The 20,346-nt window shown below is 52.6% G+C and overlaps 2 protein-coding genes across 3 annotated transcripts in view; one reads left to right on the top strand and one right to left on the bottom strand.

Annotated features, from left to right (window-relative positions):
- Positions 1-2,525: 2,525 nt before the first annotated feature.
- Positions 2,526-8,660, bottom strand: NABP2 (nucleic acid binding protein 2). Its single transcript, XM_067529655.1, has 7 exons — positions 8,557-8,660; positions 7,269-7,378; positions 6,747-6,885; positions 5,452-5,523; positions 4,728-4,809; positions 4,291-4,357; positions 2,526-3,931 (listed from the first exon to the last, which is right to left on the bottom strand). The coding sequence occupies exons 2-7, from the start codon at positions 7,345-7,347 to the stop codon at positions 3,744-3,746; spliced, it is 627 nt and encodes a 208-aa protein (XP_067385756.1). The 5' UTR covers positions 7,348-7,378; positions 8,557-8,660; the 3' UTR covers positions 2,526-3,743.
- Positions 8,661-10,015: 1,355 nt separating this feature from the next.
- The window catches only part of RNF41 (ring finger protein 41), a 36,774-nt gene continuing 26,443 nt past the window's right edge, over positions 10,016-20,346 (top strand). For both annotated transcript variants that reach the window (XR_010916509.1, XM_067529653.1), the window contains exons 1-2: positions 10,016-10,137; positions 12,663-12,848. The gene's annotated coding sequence lies outside the window, so the exon portion shown is untranslated. The remainder of the gene's footprint in view (positions 10,138-12,662; positions 12,849-20,346) is intronic.

The following is a 20,346-nucleotide window of genomic DNA, read 5'->3' as shown; positions in this document are numbered from 1 at the left end:
TCCTCTCCCCGGCACATTGCATCAGCAGAGAAGTGGCTGGGCATGATCAGCCCCCCCCCACACACACACAGCCCCCCCGGGTCCCATTTGCCTTGAGCACCCTGCTTTACAGTAATAATCCCTAGCATGTCTCCTCCATCGAGCGTCAAGCGCTGTGCAAAGGCAGGCGGGATCATCACCCCTGCTTTAGCGAGGGGGAGACTGAGCCAGCAGCAGGGCCAGGAATAAAACCCAGCTCTCCCGGGTCAGTGCTCTACCCACTAGCCCGCTCTGCCTTATGCTCAGGGGAAGCCAGACTATTTAAAGGCCCAGCCCAGGTCGGCCCAGTTAGCCTGGCTCCTGCCCCGTTCGTTTGTCCTTAGACGGGCACGTGGGCGTTTATCCCCGAGCCGTGTGCTTTAGGGTGAGCTGACGTGCTCTGGTTTCAGGCACTGCACCAGGACTCAGCTCTGAATTCAGTTCCACCCCCCCCGGCCGACTCCTGTGTGAAAGCAAACGGGGCAGGAGCGACCAAACCTCTCCCTTTGCAAAGCACTTTGAGATCAGACCAATCCCTCCTGGCCTGGAAAACGCTCCAGCAGCGACACGCTGGGCAGGGCATGACCCCCCGCTGATGGCAGCGGTGCGCCATGGGGTTAAAATCCCCTTCCCTTCCCCCCACCCCCAGTCGCACTGTGGGAACATGGGGTCTGTTTTATAGTTCCATAGCGCCAGCCCCTGGCGTTCGCCAAAATCACCAGCCTAGAAATCGCGGGATTGTCTTAAAAAATCATGGGATTTAAAAAAAAAAAAAACCCCGAATAAGCCAGGCCGGGTCGGTTTATGTGGGACTGGCAGGACTCATGTTATCAAGCGTCTACCTGCCCCCAGCAGGGCTAGAGACGCCCCTTTAGTTTATAAGCGAGGTCCATGTGACTCCGGGATCTGGGGCTTTAGGAATCACCCTGAGCCGTGAGAGAGCTGGCAACGCACTAGTGACTGGCAGCCTGGCTCCCGCCTGGCCCCAGGGCTAGTTCCTGGCTTCAGACGCTCCCGAGGGAGGAAGTCCTGACACCCCCCCATCCCCCTTACAAACCCGGTGTGTCAGCCCCCTTGGGAACCGGCCTGCTGCCGTGCCCCGCCTGGGAACATGCCCAGGTGGAGGCGAGCTGCGGCCAATCCCCGAGAGTTGAAGGATCAGCTTTGCCGTGCCATGCGGGCCCGCTGCAGCGGTGCAGTGACAGTTATCAGCTGTGGCAGGGTAGAACCCCCTCCACCCCAGCCCCGGCCAGTCAAAGAGCCAGGCCTGAGCACACCAGGTGCTGTACAAATGCTCTGTTCCCACAGGAGCACCTAGTGCCGCTCCCTTTCCTCCTCATCAGCCAGGGCACCGGGCAAACGGGCCAGGAAGAGCTGGGGAGCATCAGGCTGCCGGGAAACCGCCCCGGTGCCATTTCCACCTCCACGCCCCCCCGCCCCCCCAGGGCTGCGTCTGGCCAGGGCCAACCACCTCCCCCCCCAACCCATTGCAAGAACACCAGCTTCCAACTCTGCCTGGTCTCGCCCCACAGCCGGGCATCAGTGCCACCCCCAGCCCTCCCGTCGGTCTAGTTTGGTGTGGAGGGGGGGTTCTGTCGGGCAGAACTCAGCACTGCTTCACAGCCGGCACGGCCGCTACTGGGGCTTCCCGTCCCCCATCACCTCCTGTGGGATCTGGCCCCCCAAAAGGGGGCTGAAAGGAAATGCAACTTACGTGGGGTGGCGCCTCAGCCTCTGCCTGTCTGCACAATCTGGCTGCTCCAAGACCTGAGGGGCAAGGGTCAGGCAGGTCTCCCCGAAGCCCGGCCCCTTCTCCCCCTCCCCCCCCAACACAAAGGGCCTGGGTGGGGCCTGAAGGGAGCTGACAGCTTGGGGAGGGGACTGAAAGGGTGAGCCTGCTCCCCCCCACCCCCCCGGGGTGGATTTCCTAGCGCTGGCGGGTACGTCCCGCCGCTATCACTGCGCAGAGGGAAGGGGGCCGGCCCTGATCCGGCTCTGGGCCATGCTGGCCTCACAGACCAACGTCATCTCATGGCAGGAGATTCAGATCCACCCCTGCCGACTCCAGCCTAGACCTCCTCCCCCCCGGCCAGGCAGGGGCAGAGCTGGGGGGCCCCACAACCCCGGTCTCCTGAGGCCCAGCTCAGCCCCCCTAACCCCAGACCCCGCTGCCTGCCTTCGCGCTTCATGCCCAGGGAACGGGCGTTCCGACCCCGTCCTGCCCAGGGGAGAGTTTTTTTCTCAGCAGGATTCACATAGGAGAATCCAACTCGCTGCCAGCATCAATGCCGGACTTCAAATCTCTGCCGCCTGCCTGGCCCACCGTAACGCCCAGCCTGGCCATGCTGACGCCAGCCCGTGGGGCCTGGGGAGGGTTCACGTCTGAGGCTTGGGAACGGGGCTTTGATCCAAGCCACTAAAAGCCCATCTGCCCCTGGAATCCGGGACCGAGACCCATAGGGCTGTCCTGGGGTGACAGGGGAAAGCGTGAGGGACCAGGCGGCAGGCGGATGGCAGGACGGTCTTTATTCCAGCACAGCCCTGGGCAGTTCAGACATTCACCTCTGATCCGGCGAGGAAAGGGAGTTTAAAAACAAATGCTTCTGTTGCCTGTTTCTGGCTAATACGTGGGGAGGGGGAGGGGGGCAGCTGGGAGCAGGGCTTGGGGGAAAAAGCATTCTACAACTCAGTGGGTGAGCGAGATGGCTGGGCCCGTCCAGACACCGAGGTCACCGCCGGCTCCGATCCAGCTGGGGGATCCCTTCCCTGCACCGAGATTCGGGGCAGTTTTTCCTAGGAGGATTTCCAGGCTAGCCCCAGATCCCCATCGAGCCCCCGGCCCAGGGCAGCCTGTCCAGCCACGGGGAACGTTTGGCGCCTGGGAACTGGGCTGAGACCCAACAAACTCATTCTACGCAGGGACCCTCAAAGCGCCCAGGCAGGGATCACGGCTGGCTGGGGCTGGAACTGGCGCCCTGCCCCATTGCTTCCCCCTTTCCAAGTAGGGGCCGCCGGGAGGCAAGCCGGGGCCACTTTTTTTGCCCCCAGCTTCCCTGCCCTGCGCTGCCCCTGGCCCGGGTTGAGGGGCGTCTCGGCCCAAGATTGGTCTTTGCCAGCCTCACCGGAGACGCCAAGGTCCAAACGGGCCAGTGAGACTCAACACCCCTCCCAGGGGTACGTGGAGGGGAGCCCCTCTGCTGCCCCCCGTCCTACACCCAGCAGGGACCTCCAAAGGGCTGCACCTCGCCCTGAGACCCCCCCAACCCCGGCAGAATCGGCTTTGGAACTTTTTTTGCTAAAAAATGTCAGGATATTTGTTAAAAGGAACGAGCAAAGGAGCTGAACTCGAGTGAGCTGGGTGGGGGGTGGGGGTAACGGGGCGGGGGGCGAGCGAAGCTGCCGGCTCCCTGCCAGCCCCCCCCCCGAGGGGCACAGGGGGGTCCCAGCGGAGGCGAGGCTGCACTTGGACAAGGTTCAGCTTAGTCCCAGCACAGAGCCCTGAGGATCAAGGGTCGATTTACAATGGGGGGGGGGCCCTCCCCTCCCCCGACACTGTGCAGAAACCCCCCCCCCCAAGTCCAGGTTAAAATGGCTACAACCACAGTGGCATTCCCACAGTCCCCGATCCAGCCCGCAGCGACGGCCGGCCATGCCCCCCCACCTGAGTCAGCCTCCCCCCCCACCTCAGTGGCAGGGTCGGGGGGGGAGGTCCCGGTTCCGCGGGGTTATCTCTTGCTGCTTCGCCGGGTCTCTTTCCCGTTGCTGACAGGGCTGGAGGTGGAGCCCGCGCCCTGGTGGTTCGGCTGGCTCCTGGTGACCCGGCCGCTGGGCGGGTGGGACGGGATGGTGGGCGGGTGGGGGGGGCCGCCGGGGCCCGGGGTGCTCAGCCCGTTGCCGTTCTGGCTGTCAGCAGCTGAAAACAAAAGCAACGGGTTCCACGGGGAAATGAACAGTGTGAGCCCATGGCAGGGCCGGGGAGAGAACCCAGGAGTCCTGGCTCCCAGCCCCGTCCCCTGCTCTAATCACTACACCCCACTCCCCTCGCAGAGCTGGGGAGAGAACCCAGGAGTCCTGGCTCCCAGCACCCCTCTGCTCTAACCACTACACCCCACTCCCCTCCCACGTATATGACTAGAGAACCTCTCGCACTGTGAACGCTCCAGCCTGGTTAGTGTGGAACGACTCCACAGCAGGACCAAGCCCGGCTCCAGGATGGGGGGACCCTATCTGGCCCACAGAGCTAGGATGGCTGACGGGGGGCTACGCCCCTACCTGGAGACGCTGCAGCGGGGCCCGGGGTGGTCTGGGGAGCAGCAGGGGTTGCGTTGTCATTCTGGGCCTGAAGGAAATGGAAGAGAAAGCTCGTGGTCCCAGATCTCGGAGGATCCCGGCACATTTCACCAGCTACCCACGGGACAGAGATGCAGCCGCTTCTGGGCAGGAACCGGCACAGCGGCGCGTCTCTGGCGTACACAAACCCACCCTCCCCTGCCGGCCCCGCCGGAGCAGATTCTTCTCGGTGCATCACCAGCGACGCTCCAGTGCCTGCTGGGCAGCCTGGCCCCCGGCGTCGGCAGCCGAAAGCTGGGCGGGTGTTTTTCACAGACATGCAGGTGAGCAAAGGCGATTCCCCCGCTAGATGGGCCCCCACCCGCAGCGGCTCTGCTGCCAGCCGGGCCTCGGCTCGGGGCCAGCCAGCGGGCACTCACCCCTTTGCTCTGGGACTGCTGGGCCACGTACTCTGGGTTGGGTTCGCTGAAGTTCGGGACCTCGGAATAAACCATGCAGAACCTAGGGAGAGAAATGGGGGGTTAGCGAGGCCACGGGGAGGCCAACCAGCCCCTCCTTCCCCTGGCACTCAGCCTTATCCCAGGGGGAGGGGATGTCCTGCACCCCAACGCCCCAGCAGGGAGCAACATGGACCGTCGCAGACCAGGATCTTGAGGCCCGGTGCGCACCATGCTCCTCCAGGAGGCGGGCGGTATCCTCCCAGTGCAACAGCTGGCGACCCTGGGGCACAGACGTGTCCACGGTCACGGGATGATTCACTATCAGCACCGGGAACACAATCCCCAGGCATCCAAGCTCCCCTGCTCTAACCACCAGGCCACACCACCCGCCCAGGGCTGGGAAGAGAACCCAGGAGTCCTGGCTCCCAGCCCCCACCCTGCTCTAAAACTAGGTCTCCTCCAGCTGTGGGCTCAGGCTCTCTGCAGACTCAGGCAATGTCCTCCTGCATGTGACACGCGGAGCAGCTTTCTCCTTGGCAGCTGGCTAGCCCATGACCTGAGTAGATGCCCAGCAAAGTGGGCAGCCTGGGCAGAAATCGCTCCTGCTTTGGGCCTGCCCCACACGGTCCCCCCACCCCAACCTCCAAGGAGCCAGGCTCCAGCAAGCTACATTCCCCCAGCAAAGCAGACGGGCTTCCCTTACTCTCCGATTTTCTGCAGGTCTCCTCCACGCCCTGTGTAGAGAGTCAGGCAGCCTTTGAAAATGGACGCGTAGCTGAAAGCAAGAGGAACGCCAAGATCTGGGGTTAATTGCACGGGCCTGGCCCAGTGGCTTCAGGTCAGAAATCTCACACAGGACACGCGCCCTGGACTGGGTGGAGAACTCGGGGTCCCAGTTCTCACTTCCCCTGAACCTGCGCTTGGGGGAGACAATGAGCCACTGTTCCAGGGCTGGCCAGGGACACTCCCGGAAGTAAGTTAGAGCCGTTCTGAGGCTGCTCTGACTTACACTCTGCTTCCATGACCCCCTATGCAAGGAGAGAAAGCTACCATTATCCACCGCTCAGGCAGCATCACCAGGGGGGCTGTAATTATCCTTTCAAGCAGCTCCCAGAAAAGCAGTAGTGGTTTGTGGGTAGATTTCAGTGCTAGGTGAGGTGGGGGGAAGAGATGAAATACATCTGTTCAGAATGACAAGGATTTCTCCTCGGGATGTAGGACAGTAAAACCCTGCCCTGAAATCATGTCTAAGTTAAGCCGAAAGGATGAATCCACTGAGACCAGTCTGCCCTATCAGGATCATTTTTTCCCCTCCTAATGGCCCGGGACAGAGAGGTGGTGTCAGGCTGCGACGCTGAGATTCACTCTGTGCGCACACAGGATCTTTTCAGGGATGTCACTGGCTTTTTAAAAAATACTTCTGTATCGATATTTAGAATGAGAACGTCTCCTCTCCGCGGTGCTCTGCACCAGCACACAATCACTGCAACTCAACCTCAGCGTTAAAGTCAGCAGCAGGAATTTAGCCACCCAGGAACCAGGCCCTCAGACATCTGCAGACACCCACCCCTTTTGCAGCCTGCCTAGAAAGTTAGCACGTTCGGGCTATTCCGGACCATATAGACAACGTGACCCTGCAAGGACCCGGAATTCGCACGTAACTCAGTGCAGAATCAAGGCCATAGCAAACGCAGCCCTGTTTGCTCAGCTTTGTATCTCCCTTGACCGGTGAACTAGAACGGATGCTTTGCTTTCACTGAGAATGGACGCCAGGGACCTTTGTCTTGCCTGGTCTCCCGCTGGGAGGACAGTGATGCAATCTCAGATGCGGGGGGCTCAGTTTTGCCCCCCGCCCCGCTCTATAAAATCCTGAATGAGCTCATCTCTAGGGAAAGCGACTGCTGCCTGGTGGGTCTGACGCTGACGGGCTGGGTGTGCAGCAGGCGCCAACAAGATGGGGTCCAGGGGTACCAGGAAGCCCTGCCCCCCACACTGTACCCTTTGGTCAATCGGATGATGTCTCCCGGCTGAATGAGGTTCCCTACATCGTCCCACACGGAGATGTTGATGCTGCCAGTTTTGTCTGCTACTTTGCACGTCCGCACCTCGTGACCGTCCTTCGTCTTGGTCACCCGACCTGCAAGGGGGAGAAACCAGTCCAGTTTGGGTGACATCTCCATGGTAATCGATTGTTAGTTTTCGTGTCAGAAGTGCCTATGGGTTTGACCCCCTCCCCCTTTGGGCTGGACTACAAACACATAACAGGAAGATAGTCCCTGCCTCAGCGAATTCACAGTCTAAGGCTCTGCTCCTGCAAACGCTTGGCTGATTGACGGCAGCAAACGTAAACACATGAGGCCTACGTAAATTAGGGGGTTCCAGAAATGGACTCTGACATCACTAAATGGTGGGGGCCAGGGTGAAATCCAGCTACAAATAGTGTCTGAGAACTGACTGCAGCAGTGAAAGGGAATGTCAGAAAGCAATGTAATATACCTCTTGTACGCTCACAGGACCCACCTGTTTCCAGTACAATAAAAATAAGGTTCAAGTTTTTCAAGCCGGGTTTAATGTCCTTTACAAAAGTTTCAGTCGTCATCCTGAGCAACTTCAGGCTTCCAATTCGTTATCTGTGCAAATAACAATAAAATAACAACCACATTTTTACAGAAAGTGACAATCTGCACACAGAAAAGGCAGGTGCTGGCTTCTGAGCCAAGCTGGAGCGAATGCATCTACATGGAAAAATGTGCAAGATCTGGACTTACGAGTTTATTATGGAACTGGTACCGTTACCTCGAAAGGTTAGCGAATACTTTTGGGGAATGCTATGTGGGCAGAATGAAACATCCTCCTCCTGTGAATTTATCCCAAAAGGAGAGAAAATACAAAATGGCAACAGCAATTTAAGGTTGTTGCAAGAAAAGTGCATCTGTTTTTTTTATTTCTGCACAAATGTCTATCGCTGATTTCAGACCCCAACAATAAAATTGCACTGATTTCTTTTTGCATAAATTGTAGCCATCAGTCAGACTGTGCCAAGAAAAACACACTTCTGCGTGCTTGGACTGCAACCCGGATTCGGACCAACCGCGTTTCATCTGGCCATTTTTTAAAAGTCACCATCCTGATTTAAAAAAAAAAAAATGGTGCCCAATTTGTAAAACGGATACAAGCTAATTAAAATGAAATACATACACCGCAAATACCCACCTGGGCATCTTTTTTTTTTTTAATCCACAAATCACACCACAAATTTGAACCCTGGCTCTTGAAACATTGCTTTCAACCCCCCCCCCCCCCCCCCCCCCCCAGGAAAATACGCATGATCTGCTTTGCACAAATCCTGATTTCACACCACTGCAAGACAAATGCCTGTTTCCCGTTTTTGTATACATTGCAACCCCTCCCCCTGCTCGCTAATGCAAGAAACGTGCTTTTTTCGGCGGGTGGGGTGCAGGGTTGAGGCAACGATTTCCCCCCCCGCTCGCTTGTCTGCACTGGGGCTAGTTCACCTTGGGGGGCGGGATCTGTTCGCTCGATTGCAGCGGAGGGGGAAACGCAGGCACGATCGCGGACGGAGAAGATGAATAACATGACAATGAAGCCAGTGAGCAAATGTGCTGATGGGCAGGTCTGCTGCCCCACGCCTGCACCCTGCCCTGCCAGAGGGGCGCCACATAATCCCTAAAGTCCCCACGACCCCTTAACCAAGCGCCTCAGGCTGCTGCTGAGCGGGGCTGGTGCGGGGAGAGCAATGGGGGGGACCCCCTCCCCCGCCGCCCCCCACTTTCCCTGTGAAACTGACCTGATGGAACGTCGGGGTTGCAGGCATCCCAGGAAGTATCCAGCGGCGCTGTGGGCAGCCAATCGCAGCCCCGGGACGGCCTTCGACATGCACGAACGTGCTACACCTCCAGCCAATTGCAGCGGGAGGCCCTGGGAGAGAGGAATTAAAGGGACCGTAGCACCCCTCCTGCACGTGTGTGACATTGGCAGGTTAAGGGCGGTGGGGGGGGGGGGGGATGCGAGCCATTCCTACCTGGCTGCAGCTGAGATGTACATGGTGCTCCGGGCAGCGGAGCCTAGATTGGATGCAGCATGCACGGCTCGGACAAGTGATGTTAACATGCGTACGTGGCTCATCCGCGCCGTGAGGGTGCAGCTAGACATACGTGGCTCACACACACACACATACACACACACCGTGGCCGCATGACTAGCCCCGCGCTGTCATTCCTGTTTATTGTTTGTATTGCGTAGCACCTGGAAACTCCCACCATGGAGCAGGGCCCCTTGCGGTAGAAGAAAAACATGGCCTTTGCCCAAAGCACTCACCCGCTCACACGTGCCGTGGGGTGACCAGATAGCAAGTGTGAAAATTTGGGACACGGGGTATAGGGATAACAGGCACCTATATAAGGCAAAACCCCAAATATCGGGATTGTCCCTATAAAATCGGGACATCTGGGCACCCTAATGTGCCATGAGGGCCCATCAGAGAGACAAGGCGGGCAAGGTAATATCTTTTATTGGACCAGGGGGTGTGAGTGAGAGAGACGCGTGATGGCACACGTGATGATGGCATGGATGGACACCCGTGGATCCTGCAGGCCACGGCTCCATGACAGAAGGGACAGGTCTGGGAGAGGCAGCGGTGGGCTATCCCTGACGTTCATTGTGAAAAGTGATTGTTTTTAACATTTGCCTCCAGCAGGGGCCCAAGATGCTTTATAGCCGGACTGAGAAGCCCCTTCTCCAGGGATCTCACAGCTCCCCAATATCTAGCCCGAGGGATCCTTTCCGTCCGGTGAAGGAGGGGGAGGCAACACTGTGTTTGCTGTTCACTTGGCAGACAGGGCGTGATCAGGGCCAGACAGAGAGGGACATTCAGGGGCAGACAGCCAGATAGGCAGGGACAGCCACAGGGACAGACAGCCACAGGGACAGACAGACACAGCAAGGGCCAGGATCAGGGACAGACAGACAGACACATGGGCAGGGAGGGACGGACAGACAGACACAGGGAGGGCCAAGGTCAAGGACAGACAGACACAGGGTCAGAGACCCTCCCCCCCATTTCCAGCCACCGTGGAGAGAAGCCCCGCCCCTCCCGCTTTTGATCCCGGATAGCCGCGCCCGGCGACCATAGAGTCCTCCCCCCGCCCTCCGGAGGGGTAGAGCGGCCGGCGACCATAGAAGCCTCGTCCCACGCCCTCTCTGCCCCGCGGGTGGCTGGAGTGTCGCATCCGGGCGGGGCGGCCCCGTGTTTCCGGCGGGAAGGGGGGGTGCGTTGCGTAGCAGCGCCGGAGCCGGGCGGGGGCCGGGGACTCCGGGGAGGCTGCGGCCGCCTCTGAGCCCTGCAGGGTCCCGGAGCAGCCCGGGCTCGGTACGTGCGGGGGGGGCTCGTGGGGTCTGGCTGGGGGAGGGGCCGGGTCTGTGTGTAGGCTGGGGGAGGGGCTGCTGGGGGGGGGTTCTGGCTGGGGGCGGGGCCGGTGCGGGGTTCTGGCGGGGGGGGGGTCTGTGTAGGCGGGGGAGGGGCCGCTGGGGGGGTTCTGGCGGGGGGGGGGCTGTGTAGGCGGGGGAGGGGCCGCTGGGGGGGTTCTGGCGGGGGGGGGGTCTGTGTAGGCGGGGGGAGGGGCCGCTGGGGGGTGTTCTGGCGGGGGGAGGGGCCGCTGGGGGGGGGGTTCTGGGTGGGGGGGGTCTGTGTAGCCTGGGGAAGGGAGGGTTGGGTGCCCAGTTTGGGGGAGGGGCTGGAGGTTGGCAGGGAAGGATCGGGGGGGCCATGGGCGGGGGCAGCCGGCCAAGGTCCAGTGGTCTGGTGGGGGCCCGTGGACAGAGGCTGAGGGGGGCCCTCGGGACGCCGTGCGGTTGTACGGGCTCCCCCCAAGTGTGTGTGGAGGGCCCCGGGACCCGCCGGTTCCAGGCGCTGAGTGGGGCACTCGCTGGCAGGACCGTGTTTTTAGCAAGTTCAGTGACTAATCAAATAAACGTGATTTTTAAAAACCCGAGATCCTCCCCGCCCCCAGGCGTGCGTGCCAGGAAACCAGCTCTACCTCGTCCCGAAAGTGCCCTCCGACTGTAATCTCTGCTGACATTTCAGACCCTCCCTATAAAGGTGGCCCAGGCTGGTGAAGTCTGAGGAATCTGTGACCTCCGCACTGCCGAGGCTGCGGCCGAGAAAAGGGGGTGAAATCGCTGTGGTTCAGGGAATAAGGAGGTTCTGCCTCGTTATGTTGCATCATAAATGCTCGGTGCTTCTCATGATAAATGCTCTTCTAGTGGTTTACCAAGGGTACTTTTTAATTGGGCGAGAAGTATTGCAGTTACGGTGACTTGTTAAAATGTGTAGCCTCTGGGTGCTACTTTCATTCAGTCAGGATTGAGGCCCCTTTCCTCTATATACACCCTTAGGAAAGCATAGTCTAGAACACAGTGACATGGTGAGGGACCTGATCAAATGTATGCAGTGTCTATATATGAACTATATACACTCTCTCTCTGTATGCACTCTAGTAAGTGATCAAAGGGAATGCAGAGAACATTTAACACTTGGTGGCTTTCTAAGGGCTGTGTGAAGCAGTTGTCTGTCAGAGCTCTTTTTGCTCAGGCATTTGAGGAAGGGTAGGGGCATGGGGAGGTGGGGACTGAAGTGAGGTTCAGTGGTCCAGGGTTCGGGTGAGGCTGGCTATAATTTTATAAAGACAAATAAATGCCAGCATACACTAGCTCAGAGACTTAGCACAATGTCTTTTTTTCCAAGAAGGTCTCCTTGAATTTGTATAGTTTGCAGTGATAAATGAAATGACTTGACTCGCTACGGAAAATACAGTACAAGGGTGACAGATGTGCGTTGTATTGTAATAGTGAATGTTGGGTGCTATTCCTACAAAAATACAAGGTGTGATGGTTCCCAATTCAGTGCTGCATAAGTGTCCAAGGGAGATCAATGGGGTGTCCCCTCTGGAGTGGTTCGAGGAACTAAATTTGACCAGACTGCATAGCTTCTGTAGTTATGCATTTACCTGTTGGGGTGTATGTGCTTTCTCCCATTGCTTCCATTTTGGTTGTCTGAAATCATTCCAGGACAGAACGTTCCTGATCTGAAAATTCCTTGTTACCTGAAATTGGATTATATCCCTACCGAGCATTAGTCACGCTGAAAACTTCCCTTAGCCAAAGCCTTACCTTGTCCGAATGAAGTAGGAATTGATTTGGACTAACAGGGTTTGGGCTAGGGGCTGGAAAGTCTAATGTGAATTGAAGCACAGTTGGGGAAGTAACTGAAGATGGGTTAATTGGGGTTTTTAGTCCCCTGCCATGCACATCTTTAAATTGAAAACTCCCCTGTACTGAGCATATGTCAGAACACCCAACTGAATACCTGTTCCCAGAAACACAGGGGAGCGTCTAGACCTGAAGCAAATATTTTGCTACTGAAATGATGCAGTGGGCAAACTTTTAGGTGCTTGGAGAACAGGCTAATGAAAGGCCTTGGGCACAAAGCGGTATTTTTCCATGCTTCAGATCCTTGTCCTTAAAGAGAATTTGTATCCATTCTTGTTCAAAGGAGGAATATCATTGGCTGAAAAGGCTCAGACTGCAGGAACTCATTGTATCGGCACAGGATGTGCAAACTCGTTAGGCAGGTTATAAAAATGTTACAAGTGCTTTGCAGCAAGTGGCTTTTAAGAAATGCAGGTGATCTGGTGTGGGGGGTGGAGGGGTGAGCCTGATACATGTGGCTGAAGGCATGCAGTTAGTGGAACAGGAGTTCCTGCATAGAAGAGGTTATTCTGTCTTCCACATGATGCCAGGAGTGCAGGGCTGGCGTGTGGAGTGGGAGGGGAGCCACACACCTTGCCATGTGTCTGTTTACTTTACTCATTTTGTTCTCCTTGTTCCTATTCGTAGATCAAACCTGTTTATGACTTCCTGACTCTTCCTGTGGCAACAGGTCTTGGTCACAGAGAAGAATGATGTATTAATCCGAAGGAGAAGGAAGGGAAAAGATGGGCCACTGGAAGCATCTCCTCCAAAAGAGCAATCAAAACCCAGCCCTGTGTGTTCGCCATTTAGGGAGGAATTCTGCCACAGAAGGTAAATACTTCAGTTCAAATGTTCTTCCAGATCTTGATCAGCAGAAGTGTTTAATGTAATAACAACAACAACAAAAGCTCCAATCTGTGTGTGGAAATTCAAACACAGGAATGTGCAGGACCAAATCAACCGCTTCGTTTGTAAAGAACACTTTTCTGTGTGACAGTTCTTGCAATTGAGCGGGTGAAAAAGCAAAAATAAATTTGGTGTCACTATTAGAGAATAGCAGTAGCATGTTTAGTTCCTGTTAGAAACTAGACCACCAATATTTTCTTTGTAGATAGGGTGGTCTATCATCAAGGAGACAATTTTTGAAGAAGTTATTTTGTCCAGCATTGAATGAGAAACAATAAGCAATGTGAGATGGTTTTTTGTAACTGTGTGTGTATTTAAATACCACTTTGCCAGCTCTGATTTGATATCTTCTGATAGGTTTGCTGTCTTGGAGTGATGTGGGGGGAAGAATCTTGAACTCGTTTAACTTCATTTGGGAAAAATTGGCTTTCCATCAGGATGTGTGCAACTGTGATATTACCTACGTGTTTCTAATGCAACTCTCTTTAAAAAATGGCACAGTGTCACATACATTGTTAAAGCTGAACAGCTGCAGTAATGTAAGGAGCATTTTTAGCATAGCCAGCCATGCTGGGAAATGGTGTGTTCTGATTACCTGATGGTCTGAGACCTGATTTCCCACTGAAGTTATGTCAAAACATTCTTTGACTTAATTCATGGGTCTGAATGCTACCGCTTATCCTTTCCATGTTGTTATCCATAGCCATAGGCGTGTTAGTTTGTGGCAGGACCTTTTTTTAAATGTGTGTGTGTATCGCACCCAGCACGAAGGGGCCTTGATTCTGATAACTGAATCTGATATTGCACTACTGCATGAGTCTTTCACAGATCTACTAAGCAAGATTCCTGCCTCAACAGTCCTGCAATCTGACTTCTTCTTACACTCTCTTCTCTGCTTGTAGACATGCCATGGGCTGCATTCATCTGCCAGCCACAGAGACAGTGGGACTTGTTAATCACTCTTGCTCTTTGTTAAATAAGCACTTCATAAACTGGAAAGCCATACATGCAAGGGAGACTGGGAGCTAGTCACCCAGAGGTTAAAGGCCCCAATTCAGTTTCAGCACAGGTCCTTATTGGCCAGAGCTGTTACCACCTGGTCAGTGCCCCCATGTGAAATGAGTTTGGCTCTCGGGACCATTCTCTTGTAGGAAGCTGCACTTCTCCCAAACACCCCACTTGCCACTAATTAGCCCATAATGGGAAGCTGCATGAGTTAAATGAGCCATGGAGACTGAGCTCTTCTCCTGGCCTCCTTAGGTGGGGCTCCATGGCATGCTAGAAGCACATTCCATGGCCATGGTCCGTGCTGTACCTGTGCCGGCTCAGCATGGGAACCCGGAGTCCGCAGGGCGCAGTCAATCACCAGCAATAAATCTGTTCTAACAAAAGCTGTTGCATAAGCCATCCAGGCTGGAATCTGGGTTCTCGTCAGATGAAGGCCAGCTTCGGGAGGATAGTGTTTTGGAAAATAATTAAGAGGTGCTTTTTCTCAGGGAATAATCAGCTGGATACTGTGTATATAATGGGCTTGGGCTGCAGAAATGCGCAGATGACGATCACTGTCATTCACAGGGGGCAGCCCTTCTGGTTTGTTTGTTCTGTGCCCAAACCTCCTGAGTAAGCATATTTTCCCACTCAAGCAGAAATGCTTTATGGATAAGTACCTTTGGGTGCCTTAAATCTTTCATATAAAGGCAGCCATGCTGAAAAGCCAGCTACCTGATCTTTAGCTCTTGTTTTCTAAAGATACCGCCTTCTGAAAGCGCTCGGAGATCTACTGATGAAAAGCTGTAGATAAGAGCTAGGTATTACTGTTACTTGTGAAGAGAAACCACTGGCATTTGCAAATGCATTTTTGCATTTAACCGTGCTATTGATTGTGTGTGGCTCTTTGGTTTCAGTTGATCTAAAAAGTTGGTATAATGGAAGTATTTTTTAAACAGTGAAGGGTGTCCGCTTTCAAGAATGGCCTTGTATAAGATCCTCATTCAATTGTGTGTTCATTTCAGTGAGACACTCCCTCCTTGGAGAGTTGGGTCATTTTTTCACCATAGCAGGTGGGCAGGGCACTTCTTCCCCCTGAGGGATTTGAATCCATTCCAGTAATTATTTGTGATAGCGCCTACTAGATGCTTATGAAGGATGGTCCTTGCTGTGTGGCGCTAACAATCAACTGACAGACAAGTAGGCAGAGGTCAGGGGAAGGGAATAAAAATATAGGCAATTTACATACAAGTCAACTTATATCTTTAGGAGTTCTTCAGTTGTATCCTTTGCTATTAATCTTCCTCTCTGCTCCCTGGGACTCTGAAATTTGGCAGTGTGTGTGTGTGTCTGAAATTCCTTATTTGTTGCTTACTTGAACTATGTGAAGGAAGAGCACAGTGCGTAAGTCACCAGAAATGCTGAAGACTGAGTTTCAAATGCTTGTGCCTGAACCTTGGGTGGTATCGCTACCTTTCAGCTCTGTAACAAATCTTTACATAGGGCAGAGGCTTTTCTAACACATACCAAGTTATTAACCAACTTGAAAAGCACATTTCTACCTGGATTTTGTACCCACCCTTATTACAAATAATCTCTAACATGATTAGAATTGAGAGATTAGAGGGACGATCTTTCTATCTGTGATCTAACCTTGTGCATGACTTGCATTCTCATCTTGCTAGTCCGTTACATCGCTCATTCACTGCTTGGGCGGAGGTCACACCCGCTCTCTTGCCCTGGCTCTGCAAAGGTTGTTTTGCCAGCAGTGGCAGCTGCAAAGCTAAATGTGAAGAGACAAAGAAGGGGAGGTGAGGTAGTCTCACGTGTGTGTTACATTACACTCAGGCTCATCCTGGCGGGAAGCAGAAGAATCTTTGACAACTTGAAAGGTCAGGATATACTGCCTGAAAACTGAATATTTTAAAACTCAGATCCACAGCATCCCTTAAACAATGTGAAGTGCAAGAATGGTCTGAGTATAGCTCTTGTCTAGGAGTGATTTAGAATTAAAATAGTCTGTGAACTACTCAGGATGCTCTCCAACAAATGTGAAACCAGTTTACTGTGCTCCTTTATATCAGATCCGAGCTGATCTTGAATGAAGGTACAACAGTTAAGGGGTTGCTTTAAAGCCATGCCGTAAAAAGAGAATGTTGCATAGTGGCTAACACCACAAAAACCAGCCAGTACCCTTGTCTGTCACAGCAAGGCTCTGAGGGGCTTGTTTCACTGCAGAATAGTGTGTCAGTGAGTTGAGGGCAGTGGAACAAGGGTCGGGGTGGGGTGGAGAAAGATTGATATGTGGAATCACCAGGCTGAGTGCAGTTGGCGTGTGATGTTTGCAGTTTGCTTTCTGGAGCTTCCCAGCTTGCTACAGTGCAAGAGGACCTCAGTCATTGAGAGTCTGAGCTGTGATTTTAACCAGGCTGGTGTATGGAGTGTGGAAATACTACCGGACTCAGCAGGGCTTGAATCAGGCACTCGAATATTTTACAGTTCTGTTTTCTTTTGGTTCCATAATTGATGCCCCGGCTGTGGTGGAGCAGCACTGCCGTCTCTCCTAATTGACTGGAAGCAGAGCTCGCTGTGTCATGCAGAGCAGGTGTGAGCAATACAGTGTCCATTCTGTAGTGTCTCTCCGTGCCAAACGGGGTCCAGGGGACAAGGTGTGCTGTGTGTGTGAAGGACACAAGCCTAGCAGTGTCATCAGGAAGGCAGACGAAGCAAGCAGAGTGCTTTGAGTGTTTGAAGGAGGCTTGCCAAGCCAAGGGAGCTATGCCTTTGGCTTGCGTCCACAGCAGTCGACACACTTCTATGTTAGGTTTTCTGGGAAGTTGCATGGATTGTGCTTTTGTGGCTCTGCGTCACTGTGAAGGGATAACTTGGCTTTGATGCATAACTCAGGGTGAGCGGTGAGCCAGGTTGCTTCCAATAACAGCCAGGACGAGTTTTCTCAAAGTGTTCTTGCTTTCACCTTTAAGTAGCTTATTTCAGTAGCTAACTCTGTTCGGTAAAGTCACCATCTCCCCTGTTAAGATCCCATCCAACTGCTGTTCGAGCCGTTGCAAGCCCGTCTGGGCAGGGGCTTTCTTCATGTACTCTTGTACAGTTCTGCGGACATAGGTGAATAACAGATTAATCATGTGATGTTCGCATTCCTCATGCTTCAGGTCCCTAAAGTGCTGTATAAATACTCCGGGTACGTCTTTACTGTAGAGTTACCCAGGGTTCTTACTGGGGTGTGCCCTTGACCCCCTTCCATCCACACATGGAAACTTTTTTCTCAAGTTTAGTGGTGACTTCAACCTGGGCTAGCGGCCTGGCTGCGGGGGCAGGTTAAAGCCAGGATTCAGCTTTCACTCACGCTGGTATCCTGCCCACTTTGCAGTCTAAATCCCTGGAGTGCTAATAGTCCTCCAGTGCCTTCCCACAATTCCCCCCATGTGCGCAGAAGGACAAGCAAGTTCTTTCACAATTCCCTGGGAAAGGATCAAAGTGGCTCAAGTTACTGCAACGCAGAGAACCACAGGATGTGCCTCAGGAAATCCTAGTGACACACACACGGGAGAGTGCAGATCAATGAGGCTGCAGTCAGTCCACTATGGTTCGTAGTGTGGCTGCTCACACCTGGCCTAGGCTAACCTGGTGCTCAGACCTGGGTGCAGGTCAGCCAGGGTAACTCTCTGCAGAGAAGACACATCTACTAATCCTCGCTTCCCACCTGTCGGAAGTCACTTTGCAGATTGGAAAGCTGAGCTATTAGTGGTAAAGTGACTTGCCCAGGTCTCTGCAATGAGTCAGTAGCAGATCCAGAATTGGAACTAGCGCGTGCCGAACTCGCTGCCCTGTGTTCGTTTGGCTAGATGAGAGGTTCTCAAACTGGTCTCTCAAGCACTTAGATTTATAGATTTCAAGGCCAGAAAAGACCATTGTGGTCATCTAGTCTGACTCTTCCCCAAATAATTCCTTCAGCAGATCTTTTAGAAAAACATCCAATTTTGATTTAAAGATGGTCAGTGATGGAGAATCTTTAATGATGTTCACTGTTCAAAATTGATGCCTTATTTCCAGTCTGAATTTGTCTAGCCACTGGACTGTGTTAGACCATTCTCTGCTATATTGAAGATCCCATCATGAAATATTTGTTCCCTTTGTAGGTACTTACAGACTGTACTCAAATTGCCCTTCACCCTTCTCTTTGTTAAGCTAAATAGATTGAGCTCCTGCCTGGAGTCTGTCATTATGAGACAGGTTTTCTAACCTTTTAATCATTCTCATGGCTGTTCTCTGAACCCTCTCCAATTTATCAACGTCCTTCTGCAGAGGACCAGTAATTCAAGAGAGCTGGTTGGTCCAGTGGTGCTGGCTTCTTATTTCCAGCAGTAAGGCCACTAAAAATATATTAAATACTTCCCTGCAGTCTCACTTCCACAGAAGCAATTTCCCTAACTTGTTCCAGGGATGTTTGATCACTGAAGGGAAGGTGCTCTATATGCTCATGAATGGGACAGGAGGTATCCACAAAACTCCTTATTAAACCATGGCAAGCACTACCGTGAGAACCTGAGAACCTCTGCACTGAGCCATGCTGCCTCTCAAAGAAAGATTGTGTTACATTTTGTCTTCTGGCCCGAATCCTGCAAAGATTTAGGCATGTTTTCAACTGTGCGAGCAGTCCCACCTTGTTTGTAAAGTTAGGCTCCGATCCTGCAGGCACTTGCTTATGTTTATACAGCACCTAGCAAAATGGGTCCTGAACTCATTTGGGGCCCTTAGGTGTCATGTGACATTACTTCTGTTCTGCTGCTACAGGACTCTGAAGGAAAGATCCATTAATACCTTTGTTCCAGTCAGTAGGGCTTGTGATGTTTTATGTTTCTCTGATTATCTATATAGGCAAATTACTGTTTCTCTTAGGAGTAAAAAGCCTTTATTTAGAAAATCTTTGTATTCTATAAAAGAACTGGGTCTCCTCCAAATCTGCTCTTTGGGCGTGAGCTACCAGCAAGTGTTTGCAGGCTTTTTGGGGTATCTGTGTAAGTTTTTCAGTGTTTGTCGCATAAAGATCTATGAGACTTTTGCTTTAGGCTCTTACTACTTTTAACTAGAAATGCTGTTTATAGCTATTAGTCACTGTTTGTTTGCTGCAGGGCATGCATTGGGGTCTTGTGCAACAAATACTATGTACTAAAATCTCTGCAGAAAGATTACTGCTGATGGTCGTTAGTTTATAAAGTCTTCATCTAATTGGGTAAACCGACTTAGAACAAGGTTTTTAATAGTGGAGTTGGTGCTTCAAAGTACAGGGTTTCATCATACATATGGGAGGGACTGCACTGATCATACTAAGAAACCATTTTATTGGGTTTCTGTTGATGTAAACAAGCAAATTCAGAGATGGAATTCATTTCTGAGCAGTGTTTCAAAGTATATGTTAGGGCAACAGCTATGTGGGGAGATGGTGGTGACTCTTTAGGGGTTAGTGAGTAAGAGTAAAGAAAATGTTAGCATCTTATTAAATAATGACAATTCCTGTACCTGATGTCCTAGGAGATTGCTCTGGTGGATTATGATTTGAATACCTTCCTAAACTATTATTGCCACAATCCATGTTACCTAGCACACGTGTGTGGTGCGTATGTTAGCATGAATGCATCAGTGTCTAAATAGTGCGGTGCTGTGCTCTGTAGATATTTTTCACAACATAATTGCACATTAAACGCTTGTATAAAACCATAAATGTTGTTAGTGAGTTAAACGTTTTCATTCTCTAATTTTCCCTCTGAGTGGAGTGCACATTATTTTAAATGGCAAGTGGACTTCCTGAATGCATATGGCTGCAATCAAAGCACTTTGTACTAATGCTGCGTGGGTGAGTACTTGGATTACCATTCTGCTCAATCCACATTCGAGTTTCTGTTCAATTTCTTGCTCTGAAAAGACAACTGATGCCTCCGAGTTGAAGCTTCTCCCTAGTTCCACTATGTTTAAACAGCTCGGTTCCTAGGCACGCTGTCATTTGATCAGTCACTGGCAACTCTGCGATGCAAATGGAGTTGTAGTATTGCGCCACAGGAAGGTTAATAGCTGACCAGCTATGTATTATTGCTGTCTTTTCTCTCTCAATTACTGTGGTAAATTAGTGGAAAAATCTTACTTGGGGGGGGGAAGAGTACTATTGCAAAACTTCAAAGGATATTGTTTCTTAAACCCTCTGAGTTTCAGGCAGAAAGGTGTGCCTGTGTAGTCCCTCACCCTTCTCTTACTGGCATGGAAATAAGTAGCTTTAACAACTCTACAGACCAGGTGGCATCATGGGCGTCTTTCAGTCCCATACTTTAGTTTCGTTCAGCCTCTCCAGTTCATAAGAAACCAGGAAATAAAGTATCCTTGGTTGTGGCACACATTTCATCCCAGGTTTTAGAGAGACAAG

The sequence above is a fragment of the Emydura macquarii genome, unplaced genomic scaffold, assembly GCF_026122565.2.
Source record: "Emydura macquarii macquarii isolate MOO-44397 ecotype Brisbane River unplaced genomic scaffold, CSIRO-AGI_Emac_v2 contig_2994, whole genome shotgun sequence".
Lineage (NCBI taxonomy): Eukaryota > Metazoa > Chordata > Testudines > Chelidae > Emydura > Emydura macquarii.
Note: the sequence above shows the minus strand (reverse complement) of the source record. Positions and strands in the feature narration are given on the sequence as shown.

Coding starts and splice junctions, on each gene's coding strand:
- NABP2 (XM_067529655.1), bottom strand. CDS start 7,347: ATGACGACTGAAACTTTTGTAAAGGACATTAAACCCGGCTTGAAAAAC. Junction 4,810..5,451: donor GACCTGCAGAAAATCGGAGA/GTAAGGGAAGCC, acceptor TTCTCTCCCTAG/GTTCTGCATGGTTTATTCCG. Junction 4,358..4,727: donor AGCAGTCCCAGAGCAAAGGG/GTGAGTGCCCGC, acceptor CATTTCCTTCAG/GCCCAGAATGACAACGCAAC.